This window comes from Bos mutus, chromosome 1 (assembly GCF_027580195.1).
Source record: "Bos mutus isolate GX-2022 chromosome 1, NWIPB_WYAK_1.1, whole genome shotgun sequence".
In the NCBI taxonomy this organism is placed as follows: Eukaryota; Metazoa; Chordata; class Mammalia; order Artiodactyla; family Bovidae; genus Bos; species Bos mutus.
In genome coordinates, this window is record NC_091617.1 from 67160919 (window position 1) to 67187012 (window position 26094).

General features: G+C 51.5%; 1 protein-coding gene across 3 annotated transcripts in view; it reads right to left on the reverse strand.

The window, feature by feature from the left end:
• Positions 1-26094, reverse strand: part of MYLK (myosin light chain kinase) — a 192371-nt gene that overhangs the window by 78586 nt on the left and 87691 nt on the right. For 2 of the 3 annotated variants that reach the window (XM_005893405.3, XM_070370247.1), the window contains exons 11-16: positions 19752-19889; positions 18029-18226; positions 17098-17347; positions 11247-11318; positions 9201-10816; positions 2155-2271 (exon numbers count right to left, since the gene is read on the reverse strand). In XM_005893405.3, coding sequence (XP_005893467.2) covers positions 2155-2271; positions 9201-10816; positions 11247-11318; positions 17098-17347; positions 18029-18226; positions 19752-19889 — 2391 coding nt within the window. Of the gene's footprint in view, positions 1-1718; positions 1756-2154; positions 2272-9200; positions 10817-11246; positions 11319-17097; positions 17348-18028; positions 18227-19751; positions 19890-26094 lie in introns of those variants that run through there. The other variant, XM_070370255.1, reaches the window with a different exon arrangement.

Consider the following 26094-nt stretch of genomic DNA (forward strand, 5'->3'; position numbering starts at 1 on the left):
ACGTGCTTAGAGGTGGCTCTTGATGGAAAGATAAAGCTAAATGTGGCAAGAAAGCAACTCACTTGCAGGACAAGAACATATCTCCATGTGTAGCAACAGGGAAAAGAAAGTGGGTGTGGAAGGGGCTGCCCTTTTTTCTCTTTGAAAAAATATAAACCGAAACCCAGTTAACCTGGAGTCAGCGCTGTTATCTCAGCTGGTTTCCCTCTGATCCCTTTCCTAGCTCTTCTCCTAAGACCCAACTCCCAATCTGTAGTTGGAGGGCAAACCCTGCAAGGGTCCCTCCAAAGGAACCACATATAAATTATGATGGTCAACATTCATGGAGACAGCAAGGGAGTCTATTAGTCTCCTAAGGGAGTCTACTAAGAAGACCAACTTAGGGGCAACAAAAGAGCCTTGAGTTGCAGAATGAATTCCCCAAATCTTTAAAAATATCCCCAAATGTATTCTGTAAGGAAAAAGGAAATTTTACTTTGAAAACAAAGTTTGGTTTTAAAAATAAACCATTTTGCTCTTTCTGGAAAAGGTGTTGACACTTTGCAGATAAGAATGAATTGCTGTCCTGCCTTCAGCTGGACATGTGAATAGGACCCAAAGAGGCCAGGGATTCCAAAAGCATATAACCTCATCAGGAAGAGGGGCTTCCTTCGGAAATCAGCATGGCTCCCAAGTATGGGCTCTTAGAAATAGGCTTCTGAAGCCAAGTTTCCAGGAACACTATTCTACAGCACCTGTCTAGAAAGAAACAGGATCTGACCTGGGTGGGTGACAAGAGGAATCAGGAGCAGCAGCCCCTTAGCCTCAAAACACGTGCTTCAAACCCCCTTCTGAACTGACTGTATACTTTGATCCATCGAATCTTCTCCCTTGAACTCAGAATATCTGTGACAAACACATTCACAGAACTCCAGGGAGACACACACAGCATTTTACAATCTCAGGTTTACTATTGGCAACTGACAATTTAATTTGTGTTGCCATTGTGTATGCGTGTGTGTGTGTGTTTAAAGACTTTGGCTGTTAAGACTCTCCTTCCTTTTCTCCCGCTCATTGTGTATCATGATCTCGGCTTTCATGATCAGGAAATCACATTACAATATCCAGAACAGAGACAACGATTCCACATCTTGTGAAACAGGTTAGGAGTTTAGAAGTCAAGCGATCGTGTTCACAGGCAGAGGGACAACAAAGCTGGTCTTCAAGATGCCTTATTTGGACACTAGCTTTTAACATGTCACTGATAGTTACTAGCCAGGCATTTCAAAGGCACGAAATTGTTTCCCCAAACTACCTTTGTAGGCCATTGCAGGCAAGTAACAAAATACTAAGAATGGGCCCTGGACTGTGAGTCCCCAGATGGGACTCCGGCCCTAGCTCGGCCCTAATAGAGCAGCAAACCTCACGAGGGACGCTCTCCCTTCCCTGGGAGCCCGGTGTCCTGTCACGTCAGGTGGAGGCGGGGGCCTAAACCATCTAGTCTCCTTCCAAAACGCGGAGGAGAGCAGGAGACTCACACACACGCCACCTGCGTGTCTTTAGGACAAATCCCCACAGGACTGGACTCGCCCCCTCCTCACGGGAAGCTCCACTCAGCCGTGGCAGGACGCTCTGCCCTCACGCCTCTCATCCCCTCCCTCTGTTACATTATGATTATTCCTCTCAAATCACAGAGGCAGGCCTGGCCCCTCTACGCAAACCCTCAGCCCCCGACTCACCTCCTGGAAGAAGTGCCCCCACTTGGACCCCACTCTGCTCCCGCCTCACGGGTCTGTCCAGCCAGCACTGACACTTGTTTGTTTCGGCTTGTAAAATACTATGTAGTCATTTTCCTGTGGGTGTGTCTTTTCTCCTTTCTCCTCCTGTCTTGTGTCCAGCTTCCCTGCCTAGCATGGGAGTGTGGTTAGGACCGGGGAGGGGGCCCACAAGGTGAGCAGCCCTCCTCCCAGCTGAGGGCAGGGCTGCAAGGCCACGAGGAACCATCAAGCAGAGCTGCTGTTTCCCTTCCTGTCTCGTCTTGCAAAAGATGGTTTCTCATCCACGATGAGAATGCCTCTGGTGGGGATGGCCGCTTTGGGGGCAGATCTGTTGAGGGACGGTGGGCGCTGATAAGTGGGACTCTGTGTGGGGCTGTGTTGGGTGGACACCACCTACCGTCCACGGTGACTTGGCAGGAGGACTCAGCCTGGCCGGCACTGTTCTTGGCTACACACTTGTATAAGCCTCTGTCCTCGGGCAGTGCCTTCTCGATGGAGACGGAGCACAAGGAGCCTGTGGGGAGGAGGAAGATGTATTGAGTGGACCAGGTCTGAGCCCAACATCTGCCTGGCACTGGGAGTATCACAGCGAGTGCGCTTCACACAGGCATCCTCAGGAGCCCAGAAGTCAGAGGTCCTGTGGGAACCAACCCACTCTCCTCATCAAAGCCCACAGATAACCCAGATCCAAAATAACTGATCCCTAAATACACCCAACCCCTGCTTCTAGTGAGTTCTCTCATAGAAATATACAACAGCAAGGTAAGAAGAAGAGGGAGAAATAGCCCCTGACCTTGGAGAGCAGTAGCACAATGCAAGGGGCAGATGGACCCAGGCCCTTGCACTGGACATCACCAAGAGAGACAAGTTCAGGTCCCCAGACTGTGGCAGGGACAGAGGCAGGTGAGTACGCTCCACCAGCTGACTGTGATGATTTTGGGAATGCATTCTGGAAAAGGACGTTCTGAACAAACAGGTGAGTGGAAGAGGGCAGGAACCCCTGCCCAGCAGGGACACTGGCCTGTGGGCAGACCTGCTGGAAGGAGACAGAGACCAGCCAGAGACTCTGGAGTTGGCTTTTCAGGAATGGTATGTGAGCTGACACTCCTGGCTGACGAGGGGCCCTGGGCTGGGAGAGGGGCACTGCGGGGCTGCTTCCCGCAGGGTAGGGTCTTCTGGTCCCTCACAGAGGGATGGCACAGCTCTCTTTCCTACGGGTCTGCCCTTGCCCCAGCATGCCTCTCCCGGCCTGGTTGAGGGAAAGAAGGGTCAGGTTGGGTGTACACTTGGGAGTCTGGTCCTTGACCACCTTGGCTCTCTCATCCCAGGGCTGGCTCCTTCTCTGAGGGCCCCTCTGGGGAGTTTCCCTGAGGGTGTGGGGAGAGATCGCCTGAGGACTGGACCTGCTGGGCCAGGCAGGGGGGCAGCAGTGCCCTCGCTCCTGCCATCAGACACACACACAGGCCAGCCGCACGGCATCCTGCTCGAAGCTGCCCTGTTGTCATGGCAGCTGTCATCACATGAGGAGGAGGACACAGCCAGAGCCGTGTGCATCCTGCCATCTAGAGCCGCTGGCTCCAGCCACCTCCCTCTCCACCACACTGCTCGGCACAAATCACTGGTCCTGAGCTGGCAGAGCTCTGTGTGTCCCAGGTGTGAATGTGCAGAGGCACGGCCTTTGATGGAAAAAGTACCTGCGCCCCCATTAGACAGACACACAGACTGGACCAACAAACACAAGGACACTCGGAGACAGGAAGGGTGGCGTCTGTTCTGCACAGAGAATCTCACCAAGGCTGCAGGAGAAAGCGAGATAGAAGCGTTGTGTACTTCCTGGCACCTGGGTGAAGTCTTCAACAGGGAAACCTCAGTTCTACCAAGTCCCTGGGGCAGGATGGCTGATCTGCACCCCCTCCTACACTCTCATTTAGACCCCATCCCTCAGCAGGGCCTCCCTCCACTCTCCTACATGGTACCGCAATGCCTCAGGGTCTCTGTCCCCTGTGGTTAGGCACAGAATTTGCAGAAACTGCCACGGAAAGGATTTAGGCTGGATTTTCAGGAATTCTGTCATGAAAGTGAGAACTATGAGGCACAGAAATCAGGGAATGAGAGAAACTATCTTCTAGAGAGAGAAGTTTCCATTCATCCGAGAGGCAGGGGCATGAGAAGATGACCTCTGGCCTCCAAACTTGAGGCTTAGAAGACACAGACCCCATCCTGCTGTTTTTCCTCAGTCTGAGGCTAAGGCCCACTCCCAGCGAACCTCCTGGTTGAGTCTCTGATTGTCTCTAAACTTCAGTCCCCCAGCTGCCTTCAGCCTTAAACCAAAATGGCACAAAACAGTAGTGAGACCTCAGAAGAGGTGGGACATGTAGACCAGAGCCCTCGCCCTTCAAGGCGGGAGCTGGGGTGGGAGGCGGGGGGAGGGGTGGGATATCATAAAGGCAGCTTTTCCTAGCTGCTCACAGCCTAGACCCCTGGCCATGTGTGTGGGTTGGGGGAGGGCCCCGGCAGGCTTGGAGGCTGGGCTAGCCCAGATTGAAGAATCTGGTATTTCCTGTGGGACAGCTTATTCCTGACCTCCAGAAGAAAAACCATTTCCCAGAGTTTTTTTGAGAAGCCTCAGTCTGGTGGGGAATTTTGAGAAGAAGGTGAGGGGGATGGGAACCAGGGATCCAATGAATGGCTCAGCTAGAACCCGCCTTGGGAGAGCCCCTCAAGGTCACAGAGTCTGAAGGCCCTCCCCCCATCCTGCCTGGGTTCTGAGTGTGTGGGGAGAGGGGAGGTAGGGTGTGTGAGGGGGAGGGAGTGGCCCCAAGCCCCAGAGGCTCTGCTGAGGCTGTTCTCTGTGTCAGGGCCCCTGGCTCACCAGGACAGTGCTACTCAGCTCCGGGTCACCTCCTCAGGGACAGGGCCATCTTGAAGCACCCCCAGCCGTAGATGGGCCTCTTCTATGCCCTGAGTTCACTTCCCAAGGCCATTACAAAACACGTGCCTCTCTCCCACCCTAGCTGTTGGAGGGCAGTGCCTGTGACTATTGTGAATGTTTTTCCTGAGCCTGGAATACTGTCAGTTAAAAAAAACATTTTTTTTTTGAGAATGACCAAGGCATAGTTTCTGGAACAGGTGATCTGGTAGGATATATGTAAGAAAGTCATGAACACTTAATCAAACATAACTGACCCTTGAAAGAGATAATATGGTTTCTAAAAGGGAAAGAAATTCTTAGCTCAGAATTCTTCAAGTGGATTATGCATCCAATGAAATGGGCTGGAATACTGCCTTGCACATAGTAAGTGTGGCGTAGATCCTTGTTTTGTGGGATGGACTTACACAGGTTTTAAAAAGCCTTTGCAAGATCCCACACTGATGGCAATAAAACATGAATCACCCATTGACAACACAACAAAAATGAATCCTCATTAATAGATGAGGAGAAATGTTTGCCGGGGGAAGAAACCTGGTCCGGGGACAGAAAATAAGGCATAAAGATGAAAGAAATTCTCAGCAGCAGCGCAGAGCTCCCTGTCTGTCCTCCGGCCTCCCAGTCCTGGGCCAAGGCCTGAGCAGCTCTGCTCCAGAAGGGCCTGGTGAGGCCACCCTGCAGGCCCAAGGGCAGGCCCAGCTGCTGTAAGTGAGCACCGTCTGCCCTGTAGCTCTGGGAGATGCAGGAAAAGCAAGGACACCTCCACAGGTCCCTCCAAGAATGCAGTCTATTCAATTGACTGTCAGCACACCTCTTCTGCTCTCTTGGCACTAGATGGAGTGAACATAATCATGTTCTGTGGGGCCCGTGGGCTACGAGCCCTATTCAAGCTACAGCGTTCAGAGAAGCTCCCTGAAACCTATGAACAGTATCCACTAGCAGCGGGTCACAGACATGCACACTGCTGGCGGGAGAGCACAGGGGTCTGTCATGGCCAAAGGCCTGGGGACCACAGTCTGGGAGTGAGGCTTGGAGGAAGGGAACCTTGATCTTAGCCGAGGTAACAGCACACGGTTCAGTGCAGAGGAGCAAGAAGGGTGCTGAGTCAGGGAGGTGGGGTGGAGAGGATACTCAGAGGGGTGGGAAGGATGGAGAAACCCACTTAGCAACCCCCTTCTCCCTATAAACACCCCAAAATGCCAGCTTCCTTATTTCCACTGACGCCATCACTGCAACCCAGTCACCCCCACACAGACACTCAGTGGTCATGAAACCCTCCTCTTCCTTACCAAACCCCTGCCCCCTCAACCCTGTTTCAACCTAGGCACCAGGTTCTGTTAACTCTGCCCTTGCTTATTAAACCAGTCATTTCCTGTCTGTGGCCATGGCTACCTTGCCAGTCCAGGCCTCACCACACCTCTCCCCAGCCTCTTCAGGATGCCCTTTCCTCGTCTTTGGGCACAGAATCAATCAAAGCCCCTAAACCCCAGCTTTGTGTCTACCACTCCTATTCCCAACTCTTAAAGGGCTCCTACTGTCTTTAGAATTGAGTTCTTCAGCATGATAGAGGATGGAATGGACCTCACCCCCCTCTCCAGCCTGGAGGATGCTGGCAGCTGGGAGCTAGCCTCCTCCATCTGGGAAGCCCACACCCCCCCTCTCCTGTTGGGAGCCCTGCCCGCCTCCACGCTTCAGATCAAGGTCCAGCCCTTTCACCACCAGCCTCTCCCTGTGGCCCAGCACTCAGCTCCCTCCCTCTCCTCCTGCTCATCACCGGCACTTGGCTGGAAGAGGTTTATCACTGTGCGATTGTGTCCTCTCTTCCAGGTCTATTGAGAGCAGATTCACTCACACCTCTCAGAGGCCCTACTCCTTGCAGTGGGGTTTGTGGAAGTGGTCACTGACAAGGCTTTTCCCAAGGCTTTCTCCTGGGTCTGTGTTTGACCTGGGCACCTGAAGATTTGGAGAGTGAAGCGCTAGTGAAGAGACGGTGGACAGAGTGCAGTCGCTGTTCTGAGACCAAGCCTCCTCCCTACCTTGGCAAGGCAATAGGCCCGTGTCAAGGTCCGCTTCCTCCACTGCAGTGAAAACACCAAAACTCACCAGCCCAGAGCCCACCACCAGTCTTCCAGCCTCTTGACAGCTGTTGACAGTGTGGAGGAATGAAGAGCCATTAGCCTTTTCCCTTCACAGGCAATGCTCTCGGGGAAGTTGATCAGGGAACGGCCAGCATGCTGACACGCTAACAAGAATTATAATAACTAAGAGGTGATGGAGCAGAGTGGTCTAGGCATTGGAACTCAACTGCGTACATTCCAAGACCAGCTTTGTTATTAATTAGCTGTGCAACCTCTGGTAAAGCCCTTAACTTCTCTGTTACGTGGGCAGTATACTGGTTACGAGGATTAAATGAGTGAAAAGAATAACATGCCTAGGTCAGTGTCTGGCACGTGGTGTTCAATTAATCCAAGCTATTCTTATTTTTCAAAGAGGAATTACAAATATTTAGAATATTTTTAAAGGTTGGACTTGGGGCTATCTCTATAATCCTGTCCCTCTACCAAACTTCTTGTGCTGGCCTTTTAAAATCATTTCTTCTTCTTCAGCTTTGGACCTAAACTGTCCGTCTGAGGTGGTTTCTGTGGGAGGCAATACTGTAGTAGCCAGGCTCTCGGTGCCCAGCAGATATGACCCACCCCGCACCCTGGGTATGAGCAGCCTGTGTCTAAGGGCTTGGGGGTGTGTCTGAGACCAGGGCTGAGGTCTGCTTTCACTGCTTCGTCCAGTGAATTGTTTACAAGCAACTCTTGGTGGCTCTGCAGTTTCCACGCAGGTCCCAGAACAGCTGTACGGCTGTGGATATTGTCCTCAGCTGTCCTAACCTCGGCTTCCCTAAGGGTGCTGCAGCCATGCCCCTCACCGTGAGCAGACCTGTGGGACCACACCTGTCCCCAGGAGGGCAGCAGCTCACTTTCCATCCTGCTCTGAGAGGTCACCACAGGATAAGATGGGAAATACTCCTGGTCAAGGTTTGGAGTCAGTCTTATGCCTACACTTTCCAACCAGGACAGGCTGACAGAGGTGGCAGGGAAGGCTTGGCATCCACTGCTCTGGACATCTCAGATAATCCCCCATTATCATCATCTCATGGTGATCCCCCATGCCCTCCTATGTGTGGACGGCCAGAATGAGCAGAGACAGGGGGATGGATGAGATGACTTCTGGAGGCCCCTACCAAACTGAGGATTTTCACGTGGAAAAGCTATCATGTCAACACATTAGCAGAAAATAAACCCTTTTTCTCTCTCTGGGCCAGTTTCCTCTTTACTCCTTCAGCAGTTAGATTCAAAATGCTCAGCCAGCCCAGATTTGCTGTCTGAGTTGCAGAGTGAAGAGAGAAACTCTATCGTGAGCTGAGAGGGATAATGCTATCTTCAAGTACTTCATTAGGGTTTTTAAGAGGAAGGAAGGAAGCCAGATGAAGGGTGAGGGAGGGGGTGGAGAGGGGTGCTGTCAGAGGGTAGGAGGAGGGCAGTGCAGCCAGGGGAGTGCTTCTGTCTCAGCTGATCAGGATTTGACAGGACTTGTCCTGCAGGGCCTCTGCGGTGGCTGCCCTCTACTCACCAAGGGTAAAGTGCCACTTCCCAGGGAGCCATGTACCCTGCCCCGTCCAGGGCCACCAGCCTCAGCCTTGAGCTCAGGCCAGACTCTATTCCAGCGCCGGCCACGAGAGTGGGGTGTGGGAAGCCTGCTATCCTTGGAGCTCTCGTTCAGGACTGGAATTTATGAAAACATTTCAAACCAAATGGAGGGGTCAGGGAAGAGACCCTTTCACCCCCATCTCTTCTCTAGGTATAAACTGGCCCATCTGAGAATTCCAAATGCTGAAAGGCCCCAGATGGCAGGATTTATGCACCACCCCCCTTCTCTCCACAACCCAAGAATGTGAAATACCAGCAAACAAGCCTCATCCAAATTAGGAAGTGAGTGGCTCTGTCCGCCTGGCTGCTTCCCCTTCAGGTCCCTTTAAATCCACAGTGTTATCAAGACTCAAGTTGTTGTTGACCTCAAATCACATCCCATCACTACAAACCCTGCCCTGAACCGAAAATGCTGCTTCAAAGGCAGCTCTCAGCCCCAAGCCCCCGGCCAGCCCCAGCTTGGTGCTCCCATGTCCAAGCCTGTGATTGGAGCCCTCTCTGGGCCAGAGATGGGGTATCAGCCCAGACCCAGGGCTCCTTTGAGGAGCCACACCTAGGGGTGCCAGGAGGGGGCTCTGCCAGACAGATGCTGAGGTCTGGGAATGTGCCCTGGGACCAGACTCCAGCCTCTGGCTGCCAGCAATGGAGTGTGTGCCCCAGGCCCAGGGTGGGCACTGAGCCTGTGGGTGAGGGGCGCAGAAAGCAGCCATTCCCACCCGGCTCTGGGCTATGAGCATCGTCAACAAGCAGGGCTCTGGGAGCTGACGGTGGCTAGGACAGTGTTTCCCTTCCTCCCGGCCCCAGCCATTTTACCTTCTTGGGAGAGGATGATGAACTTGGTGGTCTTGAGCGTCTTTCCATTCAGTGTCCAAGTGATGGTGGCTGGGGGGTCAGAGGACACTCGGCACTGGAGCAGCAGCTTCTGACCCTCTGCCACATGGAGATCTTGTAGTTTCTCCTCGAAGGTCGGGGCTGTCCCTCGGCTCTCTGGTCTCTTTTCACTATCTGTGGCCCCTGCATGGCCCTTCTTGCAGTTCACATCATTCTTAATCTCCTTCTTAAGTTCTTCTTTCCCAGTGGGTTTTGGGATTTCAGCCGGCTTGGCATTGCCCAAGGGTTTGGGGGCCTCAGCTGGCTTGGCGTTATCCAAGGGTTTAGAGGTCTCAGCTGGCTTGGCATTGCCCACAAGTTTGGGGGTTTCAGCTGGCTTGACGTTACTCAAGGGTTTGGGGGTCTCAGCTGGCTTGGCGTTGCCCACAGCTTTGAGGGTTTCGGCTGGCTTGGCATTGCTCACAGGTTTAGGGGTCTCAGCTGGCTTGACATTACCCAAGGGTTTGGGGGTCTCAGCTGGCTTGACATTACCCAAGGGTTTGGGGGTCTCGGCTGGCTTGACATTACCCAAGGGTTTTGGGGTCTCTGCTGGCTTGGTGCTGCCCAAGGGTTTGGGGGTTTCTGCTGGCTTGGTGCTGCCCAAGGGTTTGGGGGTCTCAGTTGGCTTGATGTTACCCAAGGGTTTGGGAGTCTCAGCTGGCTTGACGTTACCCAAGGGTTTTGGGGTCTCTGCTGGCTTGGTGCTGCCCAAGGGTTTGGGGGTTTCTGCTGGCTTGGTGCTGCCCAAGGGTTTGGGGGTCTCAGCTGGCTTGACATTACCCAAGGGTTTGGGGGTCTCTGCTGGCTTGGTGCTGCTCAAGGGTTTGGGGGTATCAGCCAGCTTGGCGTTGCCCATGGGTTTCAGGAACCCTGAAGGCTGGGCATTGCCCACAGGCTTGAGACCTTCTGCTGCCTTGGCATTCAAGGCCTCAGTGTTATTGCTACCATTCTCTGTTGGTAATTTTTTCTTACTGCCCAACACTGAGCGAAAATCTGGGGTGGCCGGTTTTGGAGGGGGTACCTTCTCAGGCACAGGGGTCTTGGGAGTCCCCTTCTTGGCTAGGACAGAGCGGAAGTCCACCTGCTGGGGGCCATGCACTTTCCTCTCCTCCTCTGACAGGGTCTTCGGCTTCACCTGCCGCTGCAGGTTGGCGCGGAAATCCATCTGCTCAGCTGGGATCTCCTTCAGGTCCTCTTCAGACAAGGTCTTTGTACTCACCTTCTTGCCCAGGAGGTCGCGGAAGTCCAGCTGCTCAGCTGGGATCTCCTTCAGGTCCTCTTCAGACAAGGTCTTGGTGCTCACCTTCTTGCCCAGGAGGTCGCGGAAGTCCAGCTGCTCCACCTCCTGCTGGCGAACGGCCTCCTCCGTGTGCTGCCGTGTCTCCACGCGCCTCTTGAGCACCCCACGCACGTCCTCACCGTCGTCTTCTGCGGGGGCACCTTGCCCTCTTGCCACCGGCCAGCCAGGCCTCAGGCTCCCGTAGCCGTCACCACCACCACCACCATCAGCACCAGCTCCTCGGCCACAGAGGCCCTCGCAGCTGGCAGGCTCCCTCCCCCTGCGACCAGTGAAGGGAAAAAGGAAAGTAGCAGGAGGGAAAGGGGCCGGGTAAGAAAGAGACGTCAGGGAGAGCAAATCCCCGAGGGAGGGAGGGAGGGCGGAGGAAAGGGGAGGCCAGGGGGGCTGGCCAGGCCGTGTTTATAGAAGGGAACTTTGGTGAGAGGCGCTTGCTTGCTTAGTTGGTTTGTTACATCGGTAATGACTTCAGTAGCCTTATAAGGGTGTGTGCAAAAAAAAAAAAGAAAAAAATTTACCCCCCCCCTTCTCCCTCCCTCATTCCCCTTCCAGTCTCTCTGTCTTGGCTCCGGCAGCCTCAGCTAGAGGATACAAACAATCTGGGGCTGCCGAGCTGGGCCTGCTGGGACCAGGAGGAAGGTGGGTGGATAGTGGCACAGGGTCTGGCCTGGCAACCCCCGGGGGACACTCACCGCAGGACCGCTCTGGCCGGGCTGCTCTGTAGCATCAGGGACACCTGGCAACTGCATTGGCCAACACGGTTCCTGAAGAATTCAAGGGATCAGTACAGATCAAGGGCTTTCTGGGCCAAGGGCCTGCCTGATCTAGGGCTGTAGGGAGGGCAGGGCAGGCAGGAACTTGGCCACAGGTTGGCTCCAGGGAAGAGGGGACCATGGACTGAGCTGTGACCCTAACACACCCACACCAGACCTAGGTTTCGGGCAGGGCCCTCCCCGACCTTGGTCACCCTTTATCTTTCCAGCTCTTGATTAAGAAGGAAAAAAAAAAAAGAATCAGCTAAGGTAGGCATCCAGAAATAGGAATACTTTTCTGTAAGTATATCATAAAAATAATACAATTGACACTCAGCCAAGGAAGAGTAAAGACTAAAGCTGCTGAGGGCTGTGATGGAGCTGCTTGGTCTAGACTGTGTGGCCCCACTAACCTTGCCCAGTGACCCTGAGTCTCATTCCATGCCCCCTTAATACTGAGGTGGTCATTCCTTCTACTCACAAGGTGCCCCCATCTGCAGGGTCCCCTTCACCTGCTCGTGAAATGAAAACACCCTCTAATCCCTACCAAAGTGACCCTTTTTCTTCTTCTGTAACAAAGAGAGAGCTCGGGATTCTTTAGCCCACTGCTAACACTGTCCATGACCAGCTGGGGAAAGGGGCTCAGGAAAGGGGCTGTACCATACCCATGCTGTGCTGGGCTTACAGCAGATCAGCCGTCAGATCCCACAAGGCTGCCATCTGCTGGCAGGTCTGGGCTCTGAGGAGCCCAATAAGGTGCTGCTCAGACTGGGGGAAGCTGTGCAGGCAGATGTGATAGTCAAAGGTAACTCTGCCTGCTAATAACCATGCTTTATGTAGCACCCTCCACCTATCATGACTCACAGCCACTGTGTTTCTTGCCCCAACAGCCCAGGGAGGTTGTGCCAGCATTCTTGTGCCCACTATAAAGGGAAGAAGGGGAGGCTCAGGGTTTCCAGGATGCAGTGTTGGGCTCTTGGGGTCTCCCACTCATTTCCTGCACTTGTCCATGTCGTGTGCACTTCAGGGGCTGGCACCTGCCCCAGGTCCCACCGTAGACCTAATCCATCTCATATATTCCATCTCCTTTACTCATGGCAGATCTGTGAGGTGGCTGTCAGCAACTGTTTTTACAGGTGAGAAAAACTAGGCTTATAAAGGTTAAGTAACTTTGCCTAAACTCACAGGGCTGGCTAGTAGGGAAAAGGGTTGGAACCTGACTTGTAATTTTCCCATCCCACCCTGCAGTGCTCTTCAGTACAAATCTATCCTGGGACACGTGTGTGTTTGTGTGTGTCTATGTGTACATGTGTATATCGACCACATGTAGATGGGATCTACCTGACGGGCACCTGTACCTGCCAGTCCATGATTGGGAACATGTGTATGTTACCCCCACATGGACAGAGAGCTGATCACATGTTCCTGTGGTGCTGCCAATGCACTCAAGCAATTACCTTGCTTTGCATGGCCTCCCTCCCAATGCAGGGCCAACTCCAGGTCAGGCACCGGCAGCCCATGGTGTGGCAGATGATTCTTGAGGGTCCTGGGGGTCACTATTTGCTCCTCGACACTGGGAAACCGCTTGACAGAGGAGAGGTTGGCCTTTCGTGCTCCCTAACCTTCTCTCATCTACTGCGTACCTGCTGGTTGTCTTCCATAGACAGCACTTAGGTGCCTTCTCAGCACCAGGCTCTGGGAAGGCTCAGGCCCTCAGAGCATCCTGGGAACTCAGCACAGAAAACTACCAGGGCTCGGGTGACTCACAGAATAGCCATGGGGGTCACCTGTGGCTGAGGCCTCGCCCCTGAGCACCCTGCATCTTTGAGGTTGCTGGCTAGTAGGGCCCACTCTGTTCCCACTTTTCTTGTAAGCACAGGGTGCAGGGTCTGGGGTGGGCATGGAGCATGAGGACAGGGTGCCCTGGGGCCATGTTTTCCGGGGCGCCCTTTCTGACATCTCCTCTGCTGAGTCTCCTCCTGTCACAAATAGAACATAGCCCAGATGCACATTTAGGAGCAGATGTTGACCACATGGCCAGGCTTCACCCCAACCAAGCCCCTCAGAGGCTCTCAATGGTCGGGTGCCCTGACCCCTGAGCTGAAGTGAGCGCCAGCTCCCCACAGGGGAAGCTGGCAAGGGCTTCTGTTGTTTTCTATTACCTGCCTTGAAGAAGGGGGTGCAGGCAGCCTGCTGCCCACCCCTTCTCCAGGCCTCATGCGGGGGCACCCAGACAGTCTGAAGGGGCAGAATTGGGAATACTACAGCAGTCCCACTAAAGAGATCATCTCTTGGCATGATCTGGGGGTCACTATTTCTACAGCCACACACCAAAATCTCTGCTAGACTCTTTTCTTTTAACTTTGTGTTTTGTATTTGAGTATAGCCAATTAACAATTTGAGTATAGCCAATTAATAGTTTCAGGTGGACAGCAAAGGGACTCAGCAATACACATACATGTGTCCATTCTCCCCCAAACTCCCATCCCCTCCCATCCAGTCTGCCACATAGCATTGAGCCGACTTCCCTGTGCTATACAGTGGGTCCTTGTTGGTTATCCATTTTAAATATTTGGCTAGACTTTTAGGGCAAATCATGGGTTCATGTGGAAAGATCAGAGAGGCAGGTTACCTGGGACCCACATCCCAGATAACCTAACCAGCTGATCAGCCGCTTGGGGCCTTTTTGGTGTCGGCACAGACTCAGTTACAAAGTCAGGCCTGAGGCTGAGGCCCCAACCCCATGCCCAGCCCAGGTGCTGCCACAGAGGTATGGGGCTGTCATTCTGTAAGTGACACCTTTTGCACCCAACAGAATCCTCTGTGTTCCCTACCTCCTAAGCTCTGAGTCAGAAGCCCACTCTCTGGTTACAAAATCTTGGACCCTGCCCCACACTGAATCACCCACCCCTAGAATGGATTCTATATGCAAAATTAAAGAACTAATTTCCTGGCAAGTATCAATCTTTCAAATATTTCAGTTAGAATTTGGAGCTGATTTTTTGACATTTGCCCTTTTAGTTCAGAGCTAGGGAAGGGAAGGCAGGACTCAGCCGCGCATGTGCCCCCAGCTCCCGCAGCGACAGACAGCACCTGTCCCACTCCTGCCCTCAGCCCAGCTTCCTCCCAGTCTCTGTCCTTGAAAGGCATTCTGTCCTGGGCACAGGTCTGATTTCTCTCTAGGTCTGGGTCTGAGAAAAGTCAGAGGAGCCCCTGGCAGGCCTGGCACACACTCCCCAGGGCAATTTTCCATGGACTTGCCTCCTTACTGGGGAAAAAGCCAAGGCCAGGAAGCAGCCTCCCAAAGGAATGCAGAGGCTGGATGCAGGGGAGGGAAGAGGGGTGAGGGATGCAAGTTTGGGGACCCCAGTGTGACATCCTGTTCCAGGTTTCCCAAGTTCCCAGTGCACTGAAACAAAGAATGGAGGAACATCTGGTTTAAAGACAGAGCCGAGGGTTCCAGTCTGGGCTCTGCTACTCACCTTTGGGTGGCCATGACCCTGAGGCCTCAGCTTCCCCCATTATTAAACAAGGAGGCGGTTCAATAACTTCTGAAGTCCCTTCCAGCTAAGACAGTCTAAGTTTTATGACTGTCCCCAGCTGGGCCCAGACAGTCTGCCTGCCGACCTCCCAGTGCAACCCTCCACTCTGGCCTGGCAGGCTTCCCACAGCCTTGCTTTGCTCTTTCCTACCCTCTCACATTCAGTCTATCCAATGAGACTTGCCTCATTTGCCTCAAAATCCCACAAAAACTCATCTTTTCTAGGATGTCTAGCTTGAGTACATGAGTACTGTCTCAAAGCATCATTCCTTTCATACAGACAAGCTCTATTCTAACACAGAATCAGTTTCCATTATTTGCACGGCTGAGAGGAAGAAACTATTTTCTATTGTGGAGGCAGATTGGTCTTCCTGATAACTAGTTCAGGAACAAGGCTAAGGCCATCAGTGTGTTCTGAGCATATTGCTGATGGTGATAGGATAATCAATTGGCCCACAACCATCTCATCAGCTGCCACGGACGTGGTATTACCTCAGGTGAGGTTTGCTGAGCCTTGCCAGCTAAGTAGAATTTCCTAGCAGATCCAAAGATGCCCAAGAAGTAATAAGTGGCTATTTTACTAAAACTCACCAAATATTTTTTGTTTGATGGTTTGTTATGCAGCAGAAGCTAACAATTCAAGTATAAAGCAATGCCCAGAAAGGACCCAAGTAGATGGAGCACATGCTAGGTTTTGTCCTTACTTAGAACAAGGCTCCATCATGGCAGTAGCTTTGGCATGTGGTTACAGAGCCTGTCTGTAGCTCAGAGCCCTGAACACCGTGGGCTCAGTACAGGGAAATGAATGATCCAGGAGAACAAGCCCCTTGTAAAGAGGCCAGGCACCTGAGCCAGAGCAGTCCAACCATCTTCAGGATGTGGCAAATCTGTTTGCAGAGTCATGGTACAGAAAAGTGCTCTTTTTCAGTGCTAATACCAACCCTAGGGGCTGGTGTTCTGTCCCCATCAACCCAGGGTGGACATGGAGTCAAGAATTAGAGCAGTTTAAAGGTAGAAAAATATTTCTGGATCACATCCATTTAACAAATAGCTACCAAATGCCGACTATAGGCAGACAATGCTCTAGGCACTGGGAACACAGCAACGTGCCTTCATGGAGCTCACCTTCCCATGTTCCCTAGAAAGACCTTGAAAGGGAGGAGAAATGGATGGGGGTAGTTAATGTCCCTCTAGTGGTTTTAAATGTCTACAAACTCTTTGATACTCCTCTCTCCAAGAGGAGAACTTAATTTCCCTTTGCCTGAATATGGGCTGTACGTACTGACTCACCGCTCATGGATAGAATGTGGCAGAAGTAACGACTGCCGAAGAATGGTCACAGGAGACTGAAACTAGCTGTCTCCCTTGGACCACCAGCTCTGGGGAAGCCAGCTGCCATGTCATGAAGATGCTCAAACAGCCCTAGGGAGAGGTCCACATGGCCAGGAGCTGAGGCCTCCTGCCAACAGCCTTGTGAGTGAGTGAGCCATCATAGATGTGGACCCTCATCTTGAAAGGCTTGACCCTCTCAAGCCTCAGTCGAGTCTTCAGAGACAGTAGCCCCTGCTGACATCTTCATTGCAACCTTGTATAAAAGCCTGAGGCAAAACCCATAGAAACTGTGAGAATATTATTGGTGTCTCAAGCAATATGAGGGTGAGAGATAACAAATAAATTCCCTTCATGGGACTTCCCAGGTGGCAACAGTGGTAAAGAACCTGCCTGCCAATGCAGGAGACATCAGAGACCAGGGTTTGATCCCTGGGTCAGGAAGACCCCTGGAGGAGGAAATGGCAACTCATTCCAGTATACTCGCCTGGAAAATCCCATGGACAGAGGAGCCAGGCAGGCTACAGTCCACGGCATCACAAAGAGTCAGACGTGACTGAAGCAACTTGGCACAGCATATTCCCTTCACAATAGATAATGCTGCTTTCCCAATTTTAACCCATCTTTCCTCATGTTCTTCATATACCAAATAATGGGGGCAACAAAACCAGGATGCAATAAGATGGAGGACTCTGGGGAATTGCGCTCAGGAGGGAAGGCTCTCAATAAACCTCTGCTGTCTTGAGGTGGAAGAACAAAAGCTTGTCAGTAGCACCAAGCCTGCTCTTTCTTTTCCCTGAAGCCCAGCCCCACATTCTTCTGTGGCTCCTCTGGCTTCCCAGTCCCAAGTAGCGACTTTGCCAGGAGGTAGGGACTGGGTGGAGAGGGGTTAGAGGAAATCAGCAGGGCATGCAGACTCACTTGAGCAGGATCTCATACTGGCCGGCATGCCAGGGCTGCACGTTTTTCAGAACCAGGGTGAACACGTCCTCATTCTGTAGCACCTCGAAGTGGCCAGTGTCCCTGGAGAGGGCTTTGCCATCTCGGAGCCAGTGCACAGTGGGGAAGGGGTCGCCGGCTATGGCACAGGAGATAAGAACACTCTGGCCCAGGCAGGCAGTCACTGAGCGGGGCTTGCTGATGAACCAGGGCTGGGTGCCATCCTGCGGCTCTGAAGTTAGCAGAGGGTTGAATTAGAGAGGAAGGCCTTTCAGCCGAGAGCATCCACCTAACTCTCCAAGGTGGTGAAGGTCAGAAGACAGCATGTTACCCAAAGAACAGCTTATCCAGAAATGACTCTTATTGAACACTCAGGGAGAGCACCTCCTTCTCATGGCAAATCTGTCTTGGTTGCTTCTCAGAGGGCAAAATTAACATGAGCTTGTAGCAAGGGGAGGTCACCTAGAATGTACAGGGGCACTGGGCTAGGACAGTGATCCGTGTGATGAAGAGCTGTCGCCTGCTTGTGTGTGCTTAACTTGTCTCTCCTCTTAAATATGGGTTCTCTAAAGGCAAGGGCCCTCATAGGCCCTCACTTCCAAAGCTGTCACTGCCAACTGTTAGTGTATTAGGAGATTTCCCTCCTAGCACTCTAGGCAGCTGCTCACCAGTAATCCAGGGAGAGCAGGAGCTTCCAAAGGCAGGGAAGGGTGGCCCCACTCAGCCAGAGCCTCAGATGGAGGACGGAGAGCTGGCCACTGGGGCTGGGATGGAACCAAGGGAGCACAGGAGATGGTAACAAAGTAGGCCCACATGGTTTCCTCACCTCCAGATCGTCTTTGGAGAGACCGTAACCACATAGTTACCCCGTCCCTGCCCTGCTTCTGGTCACCAGGTCACAGGTCAGCCCCACCTTGCACGGTGAGCACGGCCTGTGTGCGGACCTCTCCTGCGCTGTTCCAGGCCTCACAGGTGTAAGTGCCCGTGTCCTCTGGGAACACTTCCTGGATACACAGGCTGTGCTGAGTGCCTCTCTGTTCAAAGTGGAAGTCCTCGGACTCCTGGATCTCAGTCCCGTCGTGAAGCCAGATGACCTCCGGGGGCGGGTTCCCTGAACAGAGAGGAGCAGCAAGGAGCTAGTCAGAGAGGTGCTTCCCTGGGCTATGGGCAACTCTGCTTAGTACTGTGGCATTGCATTGCTTCAGTCTTCCCATCCATAAATATTCTAACCCAACCTACCTCATAGGTTTACTGGGAGGGTTAAATAAATTAATACCACCCCCTCAGGAGCCCACCAGAAAAGCAGACTAGAGCAGCACCTGGCACAAAGAAAGTACTCAATACATGTTCATTATAATTGCTTAACAACAAATTTGGGGAAACCAGAAAGAATCCAGAAGTGGAAAAAAAAAAAAAAAACAATTTCAGAGATGAAAAACATATTGGTATAAAAGCTTTTAAAATCAGAATTCAGACTGATAATGCTGAGCGGTAGCTGTATCGGTGGGTTCCAGCTCATTTCCTGCCCTGCACACCTCACACAGGCCTTCACAGAAACTCCCTTGTCAGTTTTCACCAAGGAAAGGCTCCATCAGCATTTCATTTTGGTACCATACAAATGTCCAAGGGTGAAGATGGGTGTCAGGCTTTCCAGACCCAGCTCTTGGTGGATAGCATTTTCAGTTTTTGCTAGTCTATTTCCCTGGGGGTAGCTTCTAGCAATTTTTGGGGGGGCCATAAAACACCAGCCACCTGTGAGAGTTCCTCTGTGGTAAGAGCTGAGCCATGGTGTTCTGCTTCCAGGGGAGCAAGACCCTGGGAATAGCTGCATGGTGTCAGGCTCTTTCAAGGACAGTGAAGACCACCACCTGCCTCGATGGGGTAGCCAACCCTGTGTCTGGAGGCCAGGGGGCCTCTGATTTCTAAACTTGAGGAGTGTGTGCAGGGGAGGGGACCCAGCCTCTGCCTGTATTATCCAGGGACTGCCTCCAGCCTTTGGGAGCAGGGAGTTCACCCTGAGACCGCGGGTCGTCTCCCAGCTCATCCTTATCGCCTTTGCTCCAAAGAAACTGTAAAACCAGAGAGGACCTCCAGGCTGTCAGCAGGACTTATCAGAGGCCAGCACAAGTCTATGTCATTAAGACCGTGCCAGGAGATTCCCCAGGCTTCGCTTGCTGGCTTCCAGCAAGGACTGTGACGTCTTCCACTGGGCTGCTCATCCCATGCTCTTGTCATCCCATCCCTATGTGAGAAGGCCTCTGTTCCATCTTCTCACCGTAACATTTGAATACAGCAACTATCTTTCGAGAGTCTGGGAGTTCTCACAGCATCTGGTTTTGGACCAGTGTTTATAATCTCCAGTTACACTGGCCACACTATGTTTTCAATTAATCCCCCACCTCTCTAGCATGGCCATCTTTCCCCCCCTGAACCGTTTAACCTTGAGTCCAGAAAATCCTGCCCAGAAAAAGCAGAAACGAGGGGCCAAGAGGCTTCATTTCTGCAGGTCTGTTGACTGACAGTTTCAGGCTGATTTTCTGATGGATCAATGAGCTGAGCAGGATGTCGGGGAGCAATGCCCATGTTGCAACCATGCCCATTTTCACGTATGCCCAGAGGAGAGAGACGGGGCAGACCTGACACCTGGACTGTCATGGTGACCTGGCTCCCATCCATGACTTGGAGATCAGAGAGGCCCTGCAGGAAGAGGGGCGCGACGGGCTTGTTGGGGGCTGCAGGCAGGAGGTACTCGCTCTTCTCCTCACTCTTCTTCTCTGTGTGGCAAACAGAATGTGGGGTGAACATTCACTCATTCATTCCACAGACACGGACTAAAGGAACACTCAGCATGTGAACGTGCTGGGCTCATGTTCCCACCAGAAACCGACTACTGCCAGATGAGGAGTGTGGGAGGCCCAGGAGACCCCTCAAAACAAGGCATGCCCATTTCCCTGCATGGCATGACGGTGCTGTTGCCTCCCAGCAGGAAAGGATGAGGCCTCTGGAGAGCCATGTCCAACCTAGGCTCTGGGTCTCCAGGAGCACTTCTGGGGGATGGAAGTGGTGGGGGAGAGCCAACGCTTGGCATCCTATGAGATTTTTACCCCTTAAATTTTATTTACTCTTTTGAATAAGACACATTCATATGGCATAAAGTTCAAAAGGTACATAGAGTATGTGTACAGTCTCCCTTCTACCCCTGTCCTCTGGCCAAATGTTTCTCCCCAGAGGCCACCAATTTCCAGCTTCTTGTTCATCGTGCCAACGATGGTCCGTGTGTATAACACACAATAGCACATAGGTATGCACTTTTATTTTTCTTCTCTTAAAAGACTGACAGCAAACTATATACAATGATTGGCACCTTGCTTTTTCATCTAACAATACAGTCATCCCTTGGTATCTGCAGGGGATTGGTTCCAGGACCCCTTGCTGATACCAAAATCTGCAGCTGCTCAAGTACCTTATATAAGAAAAAATAGCATAATATTTGCATATAACCTAAAATCCTCCTATATACTTTAAAATCACCTCTTGATTACTTATAATACCTAATATAATGTAAGCACTATATAAATAGTTGCCAGCACAGCAAATTCAAATTGTGCTTTTTGAAACTTTCTGGAATTTTTTTTCTCAGATATTTTTGATATGCGGTTGTTTGAATCTACAGATGCAGAACCTGCAGGTACACAGGTAGAACTGCATATCTAGATGTCTCTCATAAAACAGAACTGGAGAGCTTCTTCATTGTTCTCTATGACTGCATGGTGTTCCATTACCATCGCCTGAGATTTTAAGCACTTCAAGAAAGTCAAAGACACTACATCATTAGAATGACTAAAACTAAAGACTGATCATCCTAAGGACCGTGCTGGCGAGGATGTGGCACAACCAGAACTCTCCTACGCTGCTGGTGCGAGTGCAAAATAGTTCAGACCCTTTTGAACACAATCTGACAGTTTCTTGAAAAGTTAATCATTTAGCACATGATCCATTCATTCTATTCCTGGGTATTTACACAAGAGCAATGAAAGCACATGTCCAAACAAAGACTTGTACACAAACATTCATAGCAGCTTTCTTCCTAATGGCTCCAAACTGGAAAAAACCCAAATGCACATCAACAAGTGAATGAATAAACATACTATGATGTATCCATACCAATGGAATACTACTCAGCGCTAACAAAAACACTGCAACAAGGACAAATCTCACCAACATTGCACTGAATGAAAGAAAGCAGACCAAGAAAGTATACTGGATGATTCCATTTATATAAAATTCTAGAAAAAGCAAAATATAGTGACAGGTTGTTTGGGGCAGGGGTTGGGGGATAGATTGTAAAGGGGCATAAGAAAGCATTTGGAGTGATGGAGATGTTCATTTCTTAAAATCGTGGTGAAGGTTTCATGCACGAAGGTTCAAAGTAAACACCATAAATATATGTAGTTTGTCGTACAGCCAAAATGGGGAGAAAATCTCTCTCTGGGAGAGGGAAAGAGTGTCCCAGCTAGCCAAAGACAGAAACTAGAACAACTCTCTGGGTTCAGGGCTGGCCCACTCACCCCCATTCTGTTCTCTGGGGGAGGTAGGGTAATAAACAGGCTTTCCTTCATTCTCAGAATCCTCCCTAAGCTGGGCTCTGACCTGCCTCATGAGAGCCAAAGGGAAAGGGGCAGCGGAGAGGTGAGTTGGTATCTGTTTCCCACAGCTCCCAGCTGCTCAGTCTCTGACCCTGCCTTTCGTCCTGTGAGCCACACGGTTTTGATCTTCAGTAATAACTTTTTCAGTCTTTTTGGTTTTGTCTTGGTGGGGGTGGGGGGGGTGGCGGGTCTGAAGCGGGCAGGGGTAGAGACAAAGAAGGTTATGGTATCGCTAAGGTAAACTCCAAGTTTGGGGGCAGGGAGACTGTGGTATTTAGAGTTCTTTTTAGCCCACAGCCACACAAACCAGATCTTCTCCTGGAAGTCTGTAGCCATGACAATACATTTCTAGGCTGATTTACATACCTGGGAAAGGCCTAACTCCAAACTGGCCACTAAATGAAAACAAAATATGGCATACTTAGAACATGCCCAGCACAGCCTCTGGGACTGAGTGGGAGAGGCTGGGAAGACCAGGGAGGTGGGAGGACAAGTTACCCCAAGGCAGGGGCTGTGTGAAGGGCTTGGAGCCAGAGTGCAAGGGGACACAGGACCCACGCTCTGGCATCATTCCCTCTGACAGGGGCAGTCAGACACCCTTGGCAGAAGGCCCAACCGGTGGGCTTGAGGGACTCAATATTGGGAATGCTTAGATCTCCCTGGGCAAGCAGGCTGCCTCGGGAGAGTTGAGGAATTTCCTCTTGCATAGAACGAGAAGGCTCAAGGACAAAATGTTTTCGCCTGTCCAGAGCCCTCCCAGTTCCCGCCTCTCCACTGTCTTGGCCAGAGTCCCAGCTTCACAGAGCTCCCTGCAGATGGACTCTCATTCCCAGATGCTTCAGGAACATCAAAACCTCCAGCTCCCTTTCCTGCAAGCGGTTGACAGCTCTTCTTTGACCCCTCCATGTGTTAGGTCTTCCTACCGCTCAGTTTCCAGGCCTGGGCTTTGGCAAAGCCAAGCCACCCTACAGGTCTCAGCCAGTGCAACTAAATGCCTATCTGCACCTCCCTGCCCTGACAGGGTGTCCTGGGCACTGCCTCCCACGTGACAGCTCACTGGTTCTGAAAGCCACTGAAATGTAGGATCTGAGGCTGGGACTTGATCTTGGGCAAGGCACTCTCTCTTTCTAAAGCTCAACTCCCTCAACTGTATTTAGGGGAATAATAGTACTATTACAGGACCTGGGGGGTTTAAAGAGATAATATATGAAAGTACTTTCTCCAGCTACCCATCATCCACATTTGCAGGTGTGTGAGGCTGGCATGAGTGCTCACTCACACCTACCTCTTGGGCTTAATTACCTGGTGGGTATATCAGCAGCAGAAGAACAAATGGAGCCTCACCCCAGGATTAAAGACTCTCATTTTTATGTCACCTAAGGGAAATACTGTTAAGAATACAAATGTGTTGCTTAAAAATATGGATATATCTAAAGTAAGTCTAAATTTTGAGAATAAAATTTCACTGCACTCCTTCAGAGAGAGAGGAGTGACAGTGTCTGAATCTGTGGAAACTGCCCCAGGCAGGCATTTAGTTTCAATGTCACCCATCGTCTCTGAGCCTGTTGGTGCCTCCCCAGCAAGGGCCCCACAGCAAGAACAGAGAGCAGAGGGAAGTGACAGGGAGTAAGTGTGCAGAATGAACCTGTTCTCAAGCCTGCCATTCAGGGTCACGTGGGACTAGAGCCACAGAGAGCCGGGCTCAGCCCCAGCTGCCGCCCCAGAGCCTTCACAGAAAGAGAGAAACAACCAAACCTCCCCTACAAACACACTCTGGGCTCAGATCCCGGAGCCAATGAGGATGTCCGTTTTAGGGCAAGCAACTTCCTTAGGCAACCCCAGAAAAGCAGCCCTAACTTGAATCCTGAAACCCCAGTCCCAAGCCCACCACCCAACTTTACTGGAGTGAGGCTGGGACATGCTCAGGTGAAGAAAGGTACCCAAGGTCCCCGAGCCAGTGACAGGCAGACTGAGAGCTCAAACCCAGGCCTCCTGACCATGAGGCCAAGGTGTTCTGAGATTGTCTTTTCCAAGGGAGCCAGTCACCTGCAAGGATGGCCGTGCTGGACTCCCCATGAGGACAGATGTGCTATGTGGACCCCCATTCTAGACACCTGACAAGGGAGAAAAGCTAACACAGAGCAGGGAAAGTCAGGGCAAAGGGCAAGGTGTGTGTTGGTCATTTAATTCCAAAGCCATACACAACTTATCCCGGCTCATCTGTGGCCGATAGATCACATATCAGTTTATGCTCCCTCTTGCGTGGACTTAGATACAATAAGAAGAGATGGATGGAAATGGATGTTGTGAGCTTCTAGCTCGAGCTGTGTGATCTGAAGCAAGTCCCCCAAGCTAAGCCTCAGGGTTCTCTCCTCTAAACTGATAAGGATACAGTTATCATCAGTTACTGACAATAATGCCCAAGTGATAAGGGTAATACACACATCATTAGTATAATGCATGATAAATACTGCTGGATTTTCAGATGATTCAAAGAAATGACATATGTAAAACAGCTAAAGAATATCTGGCACATAATAAGTACAAGAATAAATGTTTTGTGCCTTTCCTAATCCAACTGTTTTTGGTTAGGCAAACTCAATCCGACAATAATTATTGATACGATGAGAAATGATACAATATGGTGTCCTCTCAAATCAGGGTATTCACATATAATTGGTCAGAGATCTGAAAGGTCTCAGCTGCCACTGAGATAACATTATAACAATGCCTTACAAAGGTCAGCACTTAACGATTCTAAAGGATATCCGCAGCTCTCAGCTTATGTTCAACACCCTCTGAAGTCGGGAAGAATGTGCCCTCATTTTACAGCAGAATGAGCTGGGACTCAGAGAAGGAAGCTGGCAGAAAAGCTGACATGGCCAATGGGGTCCTGGTCTGGATGCTGCCTTCCTGACCTGAGAACAAAGGCCAGTCAGCTAGATTCCCCTGGGAGCTTTCTGTCCTTGTGCTCTTGCCCAGAGTTGCTGGTTCTCTAGAGACTCTCCTGGAGTCCTGCTTTAGCTGGCACCTGGTGCAGTCCTGGTTTCAGGCAGGGTAGGTGGACCAGGGTCTGAAGGAAGAGGCCCCCGGGGCCACAGCACCTCAGGCAACCTGAGCCTTTTTCATTTGGGGAGGGCAGACTCTGGCTGTGGTACACCAAGGGAGGAGGGATGCAATGGCAGACTTGCAACCCAGCTCAAATGGGGCTGGATTAAATATACCCCAGGTCTCCCCCACAGCTGTGCTTCCTCTGGTCTGCTGAGACCAAGCCCACAGGGCCCTTTCTCTTTGGAATCTAGGGCGGGCTGAGGCTCCTTGATTTAATGGCCTAGGACTAAATTTCTGAAGTGAACTTGTCTGTTGCTCAGGTACTTGGTCAATTAGCCAATGGCCCTCCACTCGCTCACTGGCTCTCTCTGCCATTAACTGGGTACCCGGGTGTTGGGGGCTCTGTTCCACACTGAGAGAAGGGAAAAGGAACAGGATTGTCCTCTGGTGGGAAAGACAAGAACTGAGATTAAGAGCGGCTATAAGAAGTGCACATGCTCAGTCACGTTCAACTCTGTGCGACCCCATGGACTGTAGCCAGTCAGGCTCCTCTGTCCATTGATTGGATTCTCCAGGTAAGAATCCTGGGGTGGGTAGCCATCCCCTTCTCCAGGCAATCTTCCCAACCCAGGGATCGAACCTGGGTCTCCTGCATTGCAGGCAGATTCTTTACTGTCTGACCCACCAGGGAACCCCATAAGCAGTTTATTGACAAGTAAAAAATGATGTCATGTAGATTAAACTACAGCAGGACTTAGGAAAGGGATAGAGGAATGAGAGGAGAGGAGAGAGAAGGTGGGAGAAGAAAGGAACATGGAGAGAGAGAAGGAAGGAGAGAGACAAAGACAGAGAGAGAGACCACTCTTTGAGCCTATATAGACCCCCCAAGAGCTTCCCTAGTAGCTCAGCTGGTAAAGAATCTGCCTGCAATGCAGGAGACCCCGGGGGGATTCCTGGGTTGGGAAGATCCCCTGGAGAAGGGATAGGCTACCCACTCCAGTATTCTTGGGTTTCCCTGGTGGCTCAGATGGTAAAGAAATGGTCTGCAATGTGGGAGACCTGGGTTCGATCCCTAGCTTGGGAAGATCCTCTGGAGGAGGGCATGGCAACCCACTCCAGTATTCTTGCCTGGAGAATCTCCACGGACAGAGGAGTCTGGTAGGCTAAAGTCCAGGGGGTCGCAAAGAGTCAGACATGACTGAGTGACTAAACACAGCACAGGCCCTCCAAGTTTTCCCTCCTTGGCCATTTATGCTCCGTTTTGACTCATCAGAAACTGTTT